This window comes from Neolamprologus brichardi, chromosome 20 (assembly GCF_056152115.1).
Source record: "Neolamprologus brichardi isolate AB-2024 chromosome 20, ASM5615211v1, whole genome shotgun sequence".
Taxonomy (NCBI): domain Eukaryota; kingdom Metazoa; phylum Chordata; class Actinopteri; order Cichliformes; family Cichlidae; genus Neolamprologus; species Neolamprologus brichardi.
Genome location: NC_142123.1, coordinates 22,651,727 through 22,667,755, shown reverse-complemented (window position 1 = coordinate 22,667,755; position 16,029 = coordinate 22,651,727). Strand labels below are relative to the sequence as shown.

At 39.6% G+C, this 16,029-nt stretch overlaps 3 protein-coding genes across 4 annotated transcripts; 2 read left to right on the top strand and 1 right to left on the bottom strand.

The window, feature by feature from the left end:
* The first annotated feature begins 437 nt into the window (after positions 1–437).
* On the top strand, positions 438–2,647 carry trh (thyrotropin-releasing hormone). Its single transcript, XM_006796420.2, has 3 exons — positions 438–529; positions 925–1,132; positions 1,486–2,647. Exons 2-3 carry the CDS (start codon positions 943–945, stop codon positions 2,106–2,108), a joined length of 813 nt encoding a protein of 270 aa, XP_006796483.2. The 5' UTR covers positions 438–529; positions 925–942; the 3' UTR covers positions 2,109–2,647.
* Positions 2,648–3,757: 1,110 nt separating this feature from the next.
* rbsn (rabenosyn, RAB effector) lies at positions 3,758–12,369 on the top strand. 2 transcript variants are annotated; one of them, XM_006796418.3, is made up of 12 exons: positions 3,758–4,056; positions 5,243–5,512; positions 6,332–6,466; positions 6,560–6,660; positions 6,753–6,798; positions 6,893–7,054; positions 7,149–7,411; positions 7,600–7,670; positions 7,779–7,865; positions 7,965–8,067; positions 9,103–9,207; positions 9,303–12,369. In XM_006796418.3, exons 2-12 carry the CDS (start codon positions 5,350–5,352, stop codon positions 10,413–10,415), a joined length of 2,349 nt encoding a protein of 782 aa, XP_006796481.2. In that variant the 5' UTR covers positions 3,758–4,056; positions 5,243–5,349; the 3' UTR covers positions 10,416–12,369. The 2 variants fall into 2 exon arrangements, with proteins under 2 accessions (XP_006796481.2, XP_035766055.2); XM_035910162.2 differs by having other exon boundaries at positions 5,224–5,512.
* Positions 12,226–15,555, bottom strand: mrps25 (mitochondrial ribosomal protein S25). The gene is made up of 4 exons (XM_006796419.3): positions 15,337–15,555; positions 13,955–14,061; positions 13,772–13,859; positions 12,226–12,848 (listed from the first exon to the last, which is right to left on the bottom strand). The coding sequence occupies exons 1-4, from the start codon at positions 15,468–15,470 to the stop codon at positions 12,659–12,661; spliced, it is 519 nt and encodes a 172-aa protein (XP_006796482.1). The 5' UTR covers positions 15,471–15,555; the 3' UTR covers positions 12,226–12,658.
* Between the last annotated feature and the right edge of the window lie 474 nt (positions 15,556–16,029).

The window sequence follows — 16,029 nt, the reverse complement described above, 5'->3', positions numbered from 1 at the left end:
ACAAAAGTTGTTATAAAGTTGTTCTTTCTTTCATATATTCATCATATAAATAAATCCTGCCTTCTGTCACTCTCTGTCATTGTTTGTTTTTTGTTGTTGTTGCTTTTGTTTACATTTCACACGCACGCACACACACACACACACACACACACACACACACACACACACACACACACACACACAGATAGATCGATAGATAGATAGATAGATAGATAGATAGATAGATAGATAGATAGATAGATAGATAGATAGATAGATAGATATTGAGCAGAAGCTCCTATTGGCCGATCATTCACCACATCCAGTTGCGCACGACTTGGTGACATCAATAGGGACGAAGGATCCTGAAAAATTACTCCAGTGTTGGTGTGACGACAGTGACCGTTTCGTATAAATGCCGGGACGGAAAGTTATCTGCTCATACCTCTAGACTTGGCCTTTAAGGTCACCAACTGCTGCGAGCGACTGAAAGCAACTATTATCACTGCCGGTAGTACCAGAAACTGGGGAAAGGACAATATTTTACCAGGTGAGGCTTTTAGACTAATCTCATTGGAAATGTAAATATGTCTGCTGGTTAAGGGTTGTTCTTTAATTGATCTGGATAGATCTCATGCATCATGTTTTATTCATATTTATTAGGTGAGTCTTTAGAGTTCTCTTAGATTTATTTGTAAAAAACAATCTTCAAAGCTGCTGCGATCTCAAAGCCTCAAAGGCTTGGTTAGCAGCTTTGCTAAAACTGGATTTCTCAAGATAAAAAAATAAAAATAAAAATTGTACTTAAAAAAATTCTATTCAAAAACGAAACGTCTGGTCCCAAAATTGACTTAAATACAGTGGTGCAGAGTAGACAACAAACCAGTTCACCCACGTTAATATTGTTTCTGTTTAATATTTCCTATCTGCCGTGATCTGTTTCAGACGAAAAACTAAATTACCATGAAGTCGACATGTCTGCTTATCCTTGCATCTCTAACGGTCTGCAACTTGATGGTGTCTGGAGGACAGAGCATGTCTGCTGAGGATGAGACTGACCGAAAGACCATAGACGACATTATTTTAGAGAGAGCAGAGACTCTCCTGTTACGGTCCATTCTCAAAAAGCTGCAGGATGAAGACGGGAGAAATGGTGCGTAAAACATATGTTATTTTCTGAGTTAAGAAAATGTCATAAAATCAATTTCCTACGATACTGATACTTCGGGTATATCTTAGATGTACCTGAAAGTTGCAGCACATTCTCAGTAGTTTATAGTTTCGTGCGCACTTTTCAGGTATCATTTGGAGACATTTTTGTTTAAGTAATTGCTAAACAGTTAACATCGGCATTGCAAGAGAATATGTCTCCTTTATAATTAAAAATAATAATAATAATCAAAGAAAGGTTTTCGATTATCTGCGCACGCGGTAGAGAGAAACCGGGTTTTTATCAGTGACTTCTGAAACATTTAAGAGCCACTTTCCTCTCTTGTTTTCTTTCAGGCGGCTATTACTCTCAGCCAGAATGGGTGACAAAACGACAGCACCCTGGTAAGAGATATAGTGATGATTTGGAGAAGCGGCAGCATCCAGGAAGGAGAGAAGAGGACGAGGATGAACAGTACTTTGATGTTCAAAAGAGACAGCACCCGGGCAAGCGCGAAGATGAAACGCACTCTTTCCTAGAGCTGCAGAAAAGGCAGCACCCGGGAAAGCGCTCCACGGCGGGTCACAGTTCTGACAACCCCATCCTCCTGCTCAGTGAACTTTCAAAACGGCAACACCCAGGCAAGCGTTACCTGGTGCTGCACAGCAAACGCCAGCACCCAGGTAAGCGTCTTCTAGAGGATGAGGACGGCGACAGTGACGGGGATGCGGACGCGGATGGAGAAGAAGACCTCGCTGAGATGGAAAAGCGTCAGCACCCTGGGAAACGGTTTTGGGATAACTCGAGTCCGGATTTAGGCACAAACAGTCCGTGTGACGTTTTGGACCCTGCGAGCTGCAGCAAGACCAGCCTGCTGCTCGACTTTTTAGACAACGTTAACAAGGGCCACGCCGAGGAGAAGAGACAACACCCGGGTAAAAGGTTTGCACTGGATGAGGATTTAGTGGATGGAGAGTAGATTAGACAGGAGTGCGTATTTCGCTGTGTTGTAAACAAATAAATGTATAAATTAAATGACCACAATGAATTATAAAAAAAAATGAAAAAAAGATCATTAAACCTTTTGTGCCACCGCTTGTTCTTTTAAAGACATTTGAGACATCATTACCGCAAGCCATTTGTCTGACATTTTTTTGGAGAGCTCATGCGTAATTGCCATCCAAACTTTGGAATAACTATATAGCTGTACAGACGTTTTTGTTTTGTTTTTTCAGAAGAGTTTGTGCCATATGTTGATCTTTTAATAGCTATCGTTATAAATAACATTCATTCAGTTGACGAGATTATTTATTCTTACATTGAGGCAGATGATTAAAACATTAGTCAGATGGTTTTAGCGATGTTGCCTCTGTGAGGCAACAGGCGCTCGTCAGTTCAGCTTGTGTTAAGATCAAATTAAAGTGTCTATGTTTACACATAAAAGCTCCCTCCACTGTTCGATTTGCGTTTCATTATTTTCTACTCGTGTAAAATATAATGAATATCACAGCAAATAAATTGTGTCACTGCTTATTTTTCTACATTACTGCATGGTTTACGTAATTTGAAGCTAATGTTATAAATTAAAAGCTGCCATTGCCTTAAAGTCAACCACCAATGTTTTTGTTGGACAATAAACGCATTGGTAAAAACGTATGGTTTGCTTCAGTTCCAGTAAATGCAATGCCTCATGGTGCACCATTAAACTGTTGATTCAACACAAGCCTAATTAGTATGTAGTCGTCACCCTGCCTAAGCCTCTTAGAGAATGATTTATGCAATTCAGTAACAGACAGAGTGTGTCAGATATCCACTCCCCAGCTTAATTAGGCTCATTCCATCAGAGCCTTGGGAGCAGCTGTCCACCAGCCTGATCAATATGCAAATTATTCATCAAGCATGTGAGTTAACGATGGAGACCTAATATTGGAGATGTTTCGCCGAACACTCACAACTCTAGCAGAATAGCCAAGTGTCAGTGGACTGGCAACGTGTTTATTATATAATGAGCTATACACACACACACACACACATATATATATATATACAGGCTGTGCTCTTGGTACCAACGGTGATGATGAGTAATTTAACTAAATAAATTATTATTTCATTTTAAAAAGTTATAAATGTTTGAAAAGAATATTATAAAACAATAAATGCCAGTCAGGTAAGTGCACAGTCCAAGTAGCATTTAAACTGTGTTTTAACGAGTGAAAAAAAGGCTGTAGGATAAAACTAGGGAACTGTAGCTTATACAAACTGAAAATGGATCAAATAAAGGTTCTAGGGTTACATAATACAGCTGGATTCACCCTAAGGCTTGTAGTTGCAGTTAATGAAGCTGGCCAAACCCAACCACACATCCCAACCACAAAAAAACACACCCTTAGTTATCCAGCCTTGAATTTTTCCTATCACCCTCCATCGTGAATGACAAACTGTTGTTAGAGTTAAAAAAATGTTTATTTACGGTAGCAGTGCAGGTTTGCACAAAATACAGACAACCAAAAGTTGGATATAACAAATATGTACTTACATTGCGGAGAAGTTTCCTGATGGAGCGCCAACCGCAAAATCAAGTTTTGTCCCTCCTCTCCTTCCATACCGACTGGATGTCAGTCACATGACCAGGCAGGGCTGCTGGCGCTGCTGTTGTGCTTCTGTCAGTGAAAACTCGAACTGTCAACAACACAGCTACTGTCGGGCTCGTTTGTAGACTAAGTGCAGATTTTTTTTTATCGCGTCCAATAGTCAGTAGGTATTTGTTTGCTTTTGTGCAGTTGGAAGTTTGTTAATGTCGCGTTTTTGAACAGCGTGAGGGGAGAAACGATTGCAAAAGAAGGCGAGAGCAGCTGCTAGCTTTCTACGCCACATCCCCTGTGTGGTATAACGGCGCCCAAAGTTAGCCTAAATAATAAACAATAAAGGTAAGTCCTTTCATGGCTCGTATCCAGCTATCACTTAGTAAAACACCTCTGGTATGCAGCTAGGGAACCTAATACTTCCCGTCCAGTTAAGCGTTTTTTCCGCTAAATGCGTGGGTCGACTTAAGCTAAGTTTTGCTATTATAATGCAGTTGTAATAGTAATGTATCTGAATGTGCATAATAGTATTCTAATCAATATTATTACCTTAAATGTAAGTATTAATTAATGTATTAATTTTTTAAAGATGTCCAATACTGTGTGTAAGTCTTGAGCCACACTTCATTCCTTTATATTTTTCATCCAATGAGCCGGACTTTCTTGTATTTTTTAAGTGGTCTTGAGCAATGGTCCTACACGCTTTCTGAAGATCTGTTAATGCTTTTTTAAATTAATTTTCAGTCCAGTCCTTGTAAGTGACCATTCTCAGAGGAATGTATTTTTGTTTTTTAAGCAGCTTAAAATTGTGTTAAGTTAACACTTATGGATCATTCAAGCATACAAACATTCTCTCTTCTCAGACTAACAGTTTTAGTTTTGGTTCTGATTCAAATCATTATTTTATATGGAGGAGCCCCACGGAGAGGTATAATAGTGTCTACAACCATGATTATGGGCTGCATTTCAGCCAGCTGTGTTGGGGACGTTGGCAAAATTGAATGAACCGTGAACTCAAAAAAGCATCACCAGATTCTGAGCCACCATGCAATAGAACCTGGAAAGCGTGTGATTGGCAGTGGGTTCATTTTTCGACATGACAGTGATCCCAAACACACACCTCTAATGCAGTAAAAGCATACCTGGATAGAAAAACACACATTGTCACACTATCAATCGTGGATTTGCCTCTGAAGAACTTGGACGTTAACAGTGTTGAAGCAGTGTGGGGGTAATTTTGACAGAGAATAGAACAAAAGACAGCCAACATACAAAGAAGAGCCTTGAATTTCTTTTAAGAGGCGTGGAGAACAATTCCCGAAGATGACCGAAAAAATTAAAAGAACGTTTGCCTAAGAGAGTTCATCCTGTATTGAAGAATAAATCTGGTCATAACAAATATTGATTTACAAGCTTGTTAGAATTGTACAAACTACGTTTTTGCATCGCAAATATAAAGAAATGATCGGTGGCTCAAGTCTTTTGTATGTGGCCTCAGTGTACTTGTCTCAGTATCCTGGGATTTTCTCAGGCATTATGGAGCTACTGTGGGGTAGGTTGCACACCCCATGAGATGTGGACCGAAGTGAGAACGTGCCACTTTGCACCCCCTCTGCAGCAGCACTGACACTTGTTGTCATGGCCTCCAGCTACCCACCCCCCTTTGAGGGCACAGGTGAAGTAAAGGAGGGTTTTCTTTGCCCACTGTGCCTAAAGGACCTCCAGTCATTCTACCAACTCCAAGACCACTATGAAGAGGAGCACTCTGGAGATGACCGCCATGTTCGGGGACAGCTAAAAAGTTAGTTGCAGATTCTGTGTTTTACTCTTTGCTACAGGGCTAATTTACTCCTGTTGTGTTCTAAAGACACAAAATCGTACAGTGTACTGTCTAGTTTGGAAAAAAAAGGGCTTTTGAAAGGAAACCTATTATTATTCATTTTTAGTTTAGTATTTTTATTTGTGGACCCTGCTAGTGTGACTAGTCACAAGTTAAACGTGTTCTTGTTTATCTTATACTGGGTCTTGGGTCAGCTAGAAGTTTATCCTTTGTTAGAAGTGAAGAATTTAAGCTTAGTTTCCCCTAAGAGTGTGGGTGAGTCTTATATGGTCACTACAGGAGCTGTGTGCTGCAGATGAACATATTAAGTACATCTCATTTACATCATACAGAGCCAATAGTAGAAAAAAATATCTAGAGTCTGATCATGTGGCTTATAGGGGATATATATATATATATATACACACAATTTACATATAAAAGGAGAAGTATAAACAGTGCAATTGAATATAAGAATACTGCTGTACTGGATTATAGGAAATTGCTGTCAGGATGAATTTGCAGTCTGTGTTGGGTGCTGCAACTTTCTACATAATAGGAATATGATTGAATTATGAAAAGGCTAGAAGGATGCATGTGCAGGTTGGCTTCATTTGCATATTAATAGTACTGTAATGAACTTGAAAATAGAAAAACATGATAACAACAATCACATGTTGAAAGATGGATGAATAAACTGAAAATGTGGTCATTATAAATATTAACTCTGGATCAGCGTAAGAATCACAGTTTCGGGATACATTTACACACTGTTTCATTGTACTGTCTCACTGTTTTCAGGTTTGGTTCAGAAAGCAAAGAAAGCCAAAGATAAACTGCTGAAGAGGGATGGGGACGACAGACCGGATACTGGCAGTTATGAGTCCTTCTACTATGGTGGAGTGGACCCATACATGTGGGAGCCTCAGGAATTGGGTGAGACTGCAAAAACTGTCATCTGTAGCTCTGCTAACCAACAATATTTGTTAATGCAAGACACTAAAAAAATATTTTTCTTTTGCTTTTTAGGAGTAACTAGAAGTCATCTGGACTTGTTTAAAAAGCACCGGGCAGCCAGGATAGATCATTATGTCATTGAGGTCAACAAGCTCATCATTAGACTGGAAAAGGTTTGCTTACATTACCTCATTCAGACAATTTATTTTCTTCTGTTGCTGGAAATAAATTTGCAACTCATTTACCATAAACTATGATGTTTTAGCTGACATCATTTGACAGAGCCAACTCAGATGCTGCTAAGATCAGAGGTTAGAGTTTTCATTATAACTCTGAATATTCTTTACATATGTAACTGTGCTTCATAAAATATTTTAAATAATAAAAATTTATCCCTCTTTGTAGCCATTGAGAAGTCTGTAGTGTCATGGGTCAATGATTCAGACGTACCGTTTTGTCCCGACTGCGGAAACAAGTTCAACATACGTAACAGACGGCACCACTGTCGCCTCTGTGGGTCCATCATGTGTAGGAAGTGCATGGAGTTTGTTCCCTTACCCCTGGCCCGTAAGCATGAACAAATACAGAAAACTGTCTGATCTCAAAAGTCTCTCTATAAGTGTCATAATGCTGCATGTCTTTTTTATTTAACCTTCAACAGAGAAGCTTATCGCTGGGACTCGAGAAGCACTGTGTGTACCCGGAAGTCCCAGTCAGTCGCAGTCTCCACCAGCGGGAGGTGGCAGCAGCGGGATGGGCTCTAGGAGAGGCAGCATCAGCAGTTTGAGCAGTGTAACCTCCATGCTGGAGGAAAAGGATGACGAGAAGATTCGCTGCTGTCACCACTGTATGGACACACTTCTGAAGAGACAGCAGAAGTTAGAAGAGAAGGACCATGTGCCAGATATAGTGAAACTTTATGAGGTTAGTTTATCACTTTAATTCCTAATGTGAAGATCAGGTTCTTTATCTGTTCCCATTTGCATTGCGGTCGATTCTAAGAATTGTTTTGCAACCTCTCGAGTTTGCTTTGTTCTATCCTTCCTGTCATTTAATGTGTTTCTTGTGGAGCTTCCTGTTGTTTACTTGCTTTGAATTTGTCTTCCTGACAGAGGCTGAGGATGTGCATGGAGAAGGTGGATGAAAAGGCTCCAGAGTATATCCGAATGGCTGAGTCTCTCAAGTAAGCCACATTTAAAAAGTACTTCTTCATACTTTCTTATGACAGCTGCTTATTTTTCAGTTTGGAGAGATGGTTTTAGTACTTTCTGTCATCTGTACACTTTTATAGTGCTGGAGAAACCACTTACAATCTTGACACTGCTGGTGGGTTAAGACTGGAAGTCCAGAAATACTATGAACTCATCGATGCTCTGAGGTATATGGCAGTCATGACTGACAGCTTCAAAATGAAACTTTTGTCATGTTTGCCCACTATGCCATTATTAAAGATTAAATTGGCTTCTTTTCTTTTTAGTAAGAAGATCTTAACACTAGGACTGAAGGATGATCCACAACCACATCCGAAGGTGCTCCAGCTACAGAAAATGATCCGCTATACCGCCACGCTGTTTGTCCAGGTCAGGACAACTTCCACTCATACATAAAAACACGATTTGATTTGATTTGATATACCTTTATTAGTCCCACAAGGGGAAATTTCAAGGATGGATGAAGAAACACAATTTTTCTTCATCCTTCCTTGTAATGAAATTCTGGAGGAATGACCACTTTCCTGTACTTTAGCCAGCAGCTAAACTGCAGGAAAATTAATTAACTGCAGGCTTATAATAAAATTTGAAATAATGAGGTCAAAGAATGTAGAAGTGATCTCTATGAGCACAAAAGCTCCGTCTTCAGGCTGCTCTAAACACAGTTTCTCCTCTTGGCTCTATATTATGCTTAGTTTGATTATCTCTCATGTGGTCAAAGTGGGCATAGAAGACCCAACCATCTTCTGCTCAAACCTTCTGTTTGAATGAGTAAACCAATCAGAAGAAAGCTGGCCTGAAGGGGGTGGAGCTAAAATGGCTTGGCTGCACTGACATGGCCCAATATAAGATAACTAAAAGTTATTTTAAACTTTGAATCATTCAACGCTCCAAGATAGCAGTAGCTAGAAATAAGAGGGTTCTCTGTAGTATGACTATCATATACCAGAAATGATTTAAGTGTATCAGTGTTTTTACTGTAATCTTAAAGGGATAGTCCATATAAAATCAGTTCATGACCTGTAGCACATTTTGCCTATTGCCTTTTTCTTATCAGTATTACTTTACAGAAGTTCACTGATAATGAGCAACCTGCCAAGTCTGTAAAATGTGTTTCTGCTTCAGTCATCATATTGTATGTTGAGCTGATGAAAGTCTGTTGTTGTAAACAAAGCTTTTCATTGAGAGAAAAACGTATAATGTGTATAACCCATAATGTGTTGTACCACAAATATAATATGCTATCTGTGCTGTAATGTTGTCTGGGGCTGAAATTTTTAAGAGCAGCATGTTTCTGTTTATCATTGCATTACAGTATATTTACACATTATTTCTGCAACATATCTTCATCCTGGAATTCTTTATTTGTATGAATCTGCCCATTCTTTGTGTCTTCTGTTTCAGGAGAAGCTGTTAGGTCTGATGTCTTTACCCACTAAGGACAAATATGAAGAGCTGAAAGAAAAGAGGAAACAGGAACAAGAGAAGAGACTGCAACAAGAAAGACTGGTACGATTGTGTTCCTGTATGTTGTTACTATTATTTTTTTCAGCTGGACAGATGTGGCTAAATGTGTTAACCTTCATGTGATTCTTGCTCAACAGGCAGCACAGGAGGCTCTGAAGAGGAGGCAGGAGAGACAGGAAAGAAGCCGTCCACCTGTGAATGCCAATGGAGAGCTGCCCCAGGCCCCCAGAGAGCCACGAATTACCAAAGCCGGTGGTTGGCTTCCCTCTGCGGACTCCATCCACACACGTGGCGAACTGGAAGACCCCCTTCTGCAGCAGATCGAGAACATTGAGTCATTCCTTCGTCAAGCTCGGGAGGCTCAGAGAACAGACGAAGTGACCATGTTAGAGGAGAACTTGCGCCAGCTGCAGGATGAGTATGACCAGCAGCAGACCAGTATTGCTCTTGCGCTCTCAGAAAAGCTTGCTCAAGAGGAGAGTTTGCAGCAGGGGGAGCTGCATCGCTTGAAGACCTGGGAAAGGGAGGAGAAAGAGCAATGGAGCTCTGCTGTAAACTCCTCCGAGCCATCCTATAAATGGGAGCGGTCTCTAGATATCACTCCAACTGGAGGTCACCAGGGAGAGGACACACCAGCAGAGGAGCTGACTCCTAAGGCAGAAAGAAGTCCTCCGTCTTTTAGAGCATTCCCTGCTCTCACAAGCCAGGAGGAGTCTCCCCCAAGGTTGAGAAGCTTAGGAGGCCATGTAACACCTCCTGGCGGTGAAGGCCAGAATAACACCTCCCTTAACCCCTTTGAAGAGGATGATTCCACACCCACCGAAGATGATCCATCCAATCCGTTCTTTGAGGACATCAAGAAGGACCACAAAGAGGTAACCAACGGAAAGAAAGAATACAACCCCTTTGATGAAGATGAAGATGCAGAGGAGGACAAACCGGCTGAGACTGTTTCACGCAACCCCTTTGAGGATGATGACACAGATGAAGGTAACCCATTCCTAGAGGCTTCAGGAAATTCTCCAGAAGTCTCGACTAACCCATTTGACGGGGATGACAAAGATGAGGTCTTGCCGGATGTGGACATGATAGAGGAGGAGCTGCTGCTACAGCAGATAGACAACATTAGGGCCTACATCTTTGATGCAAAGCTCAGCGGGCGTCTCGATGAGGTTGACCTTCTGACACAGAACCTAAAAGAGCTACAAAAAACCCTCCAGGAGCAGAAGAATAAGAATAAGAAGCACTGACACATTTCCCTCAAAATCCTCCTGATCACCTGCTACTTACCAAGTCCCACAAGGTTAGCTCACTTAATGCGACTTCTGAGCCCACAGAATTTAATTTGGGTGAGGTCTGCTGTATCACAAATGAAGTTCATGCCACAACAAAAATACATACAAGACTTCAGTAGTCATTTCCTGAATTTCCAAACATTTTCTTAGGCTTCCTTGCCTGTTTAGGCCAAGGGCTCAAATCTAATGCACATGTACAATTTTAGAGCACTGTGAGTAAAAGTTAATTTGTTTAGGCATGTCTGCAGCTATTTGCCCAGCTGTAAAAATGCAAACATGAACAAATGAAGATAAAACAATGTCACTTTTAACGAATGTTAAATGAGACAGTCACATGGTTCTCTGAGTAGAATCTGGCTCTTCAGTATAAGCTCTGAACAAAGTCAAAACGCTGCCATGGCTGCAAAGCTATAAAACGATAAGATCACACATCCTATCATAGCACTGCACTGCTATAGCACTGGCAGACCTGTGATGACCCCCCCAAGATAAAAAAAAAAAGATACTACAGAAACACACATAGTGCTTCTTCTACCTTATTAAAACCTGCTGCCTACATGAAGCACAGTTCAACTTGAGATTTGGGTTTGTAGTTGGTGACTGACTACAGTTTTTTCAGAAACTACTCCGCTCTATCTGGAGAAATGGCTTTAAATGTCTTAAATTCGCAGACTTTAATGTGTAAAATCTGTTTCATTGATGTTTGAAGTCTTGTATTGGTGCTTCATTCTGTGGTAATTGTACTTCCTGCTTTTCATTTATCCCTTAGTAAAGAGCTAAAGCGCACATTATTTTACATCTAACTTTCCCACAAATAACTCACAGTCCAAATGACCATGTTATTATCAAACAAGAAGTGGAATTTAACATTTACTAAACATTTGGGGAGCCCAGTGTTTGAAGGAAAGAGATTATTTGACAAAGTTGCTATTAGTGTTTGAATTATAATTTTAGTCAATACGCCTGGACCAATTAGATTTGTAAGAGTAGTTAAAGATGCATTGCACAGAATTAAACCATGAATGTGGCCTGCCACTAAAAAAAGTGTAGCTTAATGTTACACTGACTAGCAAACGTTTTAATTATAATTGTTGCAGCCAGCCAGTTAATTAACTCTTAAACTAAAGGTGTCAAACCTGACTTTTTCATTTCCAAAATCTTCAGTTTATTGCACCTGCTATGTCATCCAATAAATATGCTGCATCTTATATAACAGGGAGCCAAAAAAAAGGCTTCCTCAACCTGATGTTTTTTTGTTTTTGTTACAGTACAGGAATTTTGGCTGCATGTGTGTGTTGTTCAGCTGGTAGCCCGGCATGTCAGACATCACAGCTAAGATCTGTATGTTCGGCTTGTTATCTGATCACTAGTTTCACCTGAAATGTCCATTCAGAGTTCATCCAACCAGTTCACCCAGCAGGTACTAAACACTATTTGCCAAGGGACACTGTAGGCATATACAAGTGAATAAAACATCTAAAATTCACTGAAGTTCCATTGTGTAAGGAAGTCATTCATATTTGTTAAGTCTAAATAAATTCTTAGGTTAATTTCTTTTTCTCGGTTAAACATATATTAACACTACATGAATGCCAGCAAGTATTATCACCTTGAGTGCTGCTCTGCCGGTCCTAACATTACTCTCTTTTTGTGCTTTCAGTCTCCTCGTAGAGTTTTTTGTGTTTGTAACATCTGCAGAAAATTTTTAGCAAAGCACTTGACCACCCTTAATGTTTTGACAGCGTGAATAACACAAGGAGATTCATTAATGTTAATTGCTGATCTTTATCTTTGAAAGTAATTTAACATCTCTGCATTTAAATGAAAATATTTGAAATGGACACAGCGATTTAGAAATGTAAGGAAATTCCATCTCAGCACTAATAAAACTGTCTGCAGTAAAATGTGATTGCATTTTGGTTTTGTTTTTCCACTTTTCATGTGAGCATTGATGGTGAATATTTACATAGTGTGAAGCTACATGAGAAAAATGGGTTTTATTTAAATGCTCACATCAGTCAGCCCATATACATCCATGCGAAGTCTTCAACAGGTCTCACTGTAGCAGATGATTGGTTCCTCCTGCTTCACAGTTGAGTGCCAGTCCTTTCATATAGTTATATAAACACCAAATGAAGCCACATAATCCCGTAATATTGTTCTGTAAATCTACAAAAGTCCACTGTCCTTCTCAGACTCTACTCCTGTGACGCTGCCATCTGGGCCTTGTATTTGCCCGTCATCTCTTTAGGCAGCGGCGTGGTGCCAGGACATGGCACCTGGCCCTCCACTTCACAGATGCACTCCCTCAGACAGTACTTCTTTGGCCCAAAGTTGGCGGGGTTGGAGGCTTGCATCTTAGCTAGAGCTTCAGCTTGTAGCACCTCTCTGTGGAGAGAGTTAAGTAAAATAAATATATGAACAGATCGCCTGGTCTTCGCTGGAGAAGAGATTTTACACAGAGGACATTTGACACTGCATAGTAGTAAATGGTAAAACTAATCCTAAATATATTCTGATGTGAGCGTATGCAGACATCCAGAGGTGTGCTTGAATAGCCTATTTATCTTAAAAAGGTTACTAACTGAGGCAAATAACCTGGAATTATCTGCATGGCAGCCATAATAAGATCTGGTTGACTTTTCTAAATACAAAGGAAAAGTGCTTAAGTGCTTCCTTTATTACCTCCTTTAGGAAAGGATACACTGGATCGGAAGGAAGTGGCAGGTCACCATTAAATGCTAATGAACAGTGATTCTATTTCATGTTGTAACCTGATGATATGTTTTGAACCTTTAATGAAAGGTAATGTTAAACCCACAGGTGAATTATGAACATTATGCTGCTGTAATAAGATCTGCTTCTGATTGAGGTAAAAAGAATTTACATATAAAAGAAAGTCTACATGATCAAAGTGCATTAAAGGTGCACCACAGTTCTATTAGCGTCACATCCATCATTCATTATGAATTCATGTTTATATCCAGGTGTATGTTTTTCTTTAAAATTCCAACTTTAGTATGTAATCATATTTTTTACTGTTGGTTCTCGTATTAGCTGTATGAAACAACAAGATAGGAACACAGGATGAAGTAAGATGCTCATTTTGTAGTCCATCTTCTGGACTTTAGGCAGACATCACAGTGTTAATTCAGACAGATCATCTAAGCAACGTGGTTCATAACTTCTTATAAATCCTCAGTGGTTTGCCACTGAGTTAAGAAAAGTTATGGAAGGTATTTTTTCAAACTATTTGTTTCTGTTTCATAAAAGACGATTCACACTTTAAAAAAAATCCTTGTATATCTTACTCTGATTTGCCCAAAATCTTCTTAACATGTTGAGCAATCCGTTTGTGGTCCTTCCCCTCCACATCCACCATTACTTGTTCCCCGTCGTCTGGACAAAAACACAAAAGAAGATCAATCTAAGCCCAGTTTAATTTCTCTAGTATTTCGTATCAACACTACACAACAACACGTAAAGCTACACACCCAGGTAGAACTTCAGGAAGGATGACGGCGTCATGTTTTTGAACATCATAATTTGGACCCACGGGTTTTTGTACTGAATCTGAGGAATATTGAAGAACACAAACTTTCTGCAAAACACAGAGAGAGAAGACAATTTAGCTTCATTTAGATCATTACAGTTGTTATAGCTTTCTGCATTAAAAAAAAAGGGAATCATGCTGTTTTGTTTTTTTTAAGTGTTTCTGGAAAACCTTCTGTATATAGTAAACTTTAACACAAAGTTGAATTAATGCAAAATCAACTGAAAACTATTGTGATAAAAGATTAAAGTAAAATGATCCAAAACTTGTTTTCTTTTAGGAAACTTTGAAGAATCTTGGATTTATTCTGTGACCCGGATATTTCCTTCAGTGCGCATATTAAACAAATATGTAAGACTGCGGTCTTGCATTTAAACAATATCTCTAAAGTTAAAAACGTCCTCTCTCAAAGTAATGCTGAAAAAGTAGTTCATGCATTCTAAGCTCAACTATCTTAATTCGTTATTATGGAGTTGTCCTAAAGCAGGCCTCAAGAGCCAGTGTACTGCAGGTTTTAGATGTGTCCTTGATCCAACACAGCTGATTTAAGTGACTTAATTACCTCCTCAACATGTCTTGAAGTTCTCCAGAGGCCTGGTAATGAACAAATCATTTGATTCAGGTGTGCTGACCCAGGGTGATATCTGAAACCTGCATAACACCAGCCCTTGAGGCCTGGAGTTGGACATCCCTGTCCTAAAGACGCACTGAAAAGCATTCAGTTGATCCAAAATGCTGCAGTGAGAATACTAACAGGGACTAAAAAGAGAGCACATTTCTCCCATATTGGCTTAACTCTCCCCAAACTGTTCACAGCAGATGTTTGCCCCTACCTGAGCCCTGTTCTGCCAGAGGTTTCTTCTTGTTAAAAAGGAGTTTTTCTTCTGCACTGTTTCCAAGTGCTTGCCAACTAACTGTTGGGGTTATCGCTCTGTTGGGTCTTACAATAAAAAGTGCCTTGAGGCAACTTGCTGTGACTGAATTGAATTTTAAAACCTTAATGTAAAAAAAAGGATTTGTATCTTTCACCATTTTTCTGACCTTTACAACAATTCAAAGGGATAAACATGACTTTAAAAAACACGGTACTTTTCACAGTGATGCATATGAGCATACTGTCAGAGTAGTTATAAAGGATGACCAGGTGATCCACACAGCATTTTACCCCCTCTCCCCTGATCCACGTGTTTATGGGCTCAGGTTAATAAAACATGAGACACGTGAGATCTCAACAACAGCGTGGCTCAAAAATAGTTGACTTTTTTTAAGTGTATAAAATGAGCTGAAATTTCTGCTCGTCTATTTCCTAGTCGATGCTCTGACCTTGCTCCGTCGCTGAGCTCGCCGTGTGTGTTATAATTCACTGTCATAATCTTCACTCTGTTTTTGAAGATGATGTCGCCCTTCTGGAGATATTCCAGGGTCCTCCTGATCGGAAACCTTCCTTTCATAGGCATCTTAACCTTTTTTATATTTACAAATTACCATTTAACAGCAAACTGCGCGTGCCTGTAGCCAAAAAAGCACACTAACAGAGACGCGTTTTGATGACGTAGGAAGGTCGCTAGCCAAGCGACCAAAGAGTGATGGTAATTGTAGTTTTTGCAAGAACGCCTAAGCTACATTAATATTTTCCCGAATTGCTAAAATATTAACTTTCTAAACCAATCACTCTTTTGGCCAAAACTTATATCTTGCCTTATAACCTTTAAACACACTAAAACACAGTCTACACAACAGTTCATTTGTTGTAAGACTAACTACTGGAAGCAGAAGTTACAACAAAAGTCAACACAATAACTTTAAATTATTCACACTCATTGCTGCTGGTATGATGAAACCCGTAAGGATCATCTTAAACTGGTTTCTTGAACATGAAAATGAGTTCATTGTACTCTCAAATGGTCAGCAGATCCCATCCAGTAGAGCACTTTTGGGGTGTAGTGGAAGAGGAGAACCTATTAAGAATTGAGGCATTTTTGAAGAAAAAAACAAAGATCCAGCCTGGTACTAGTA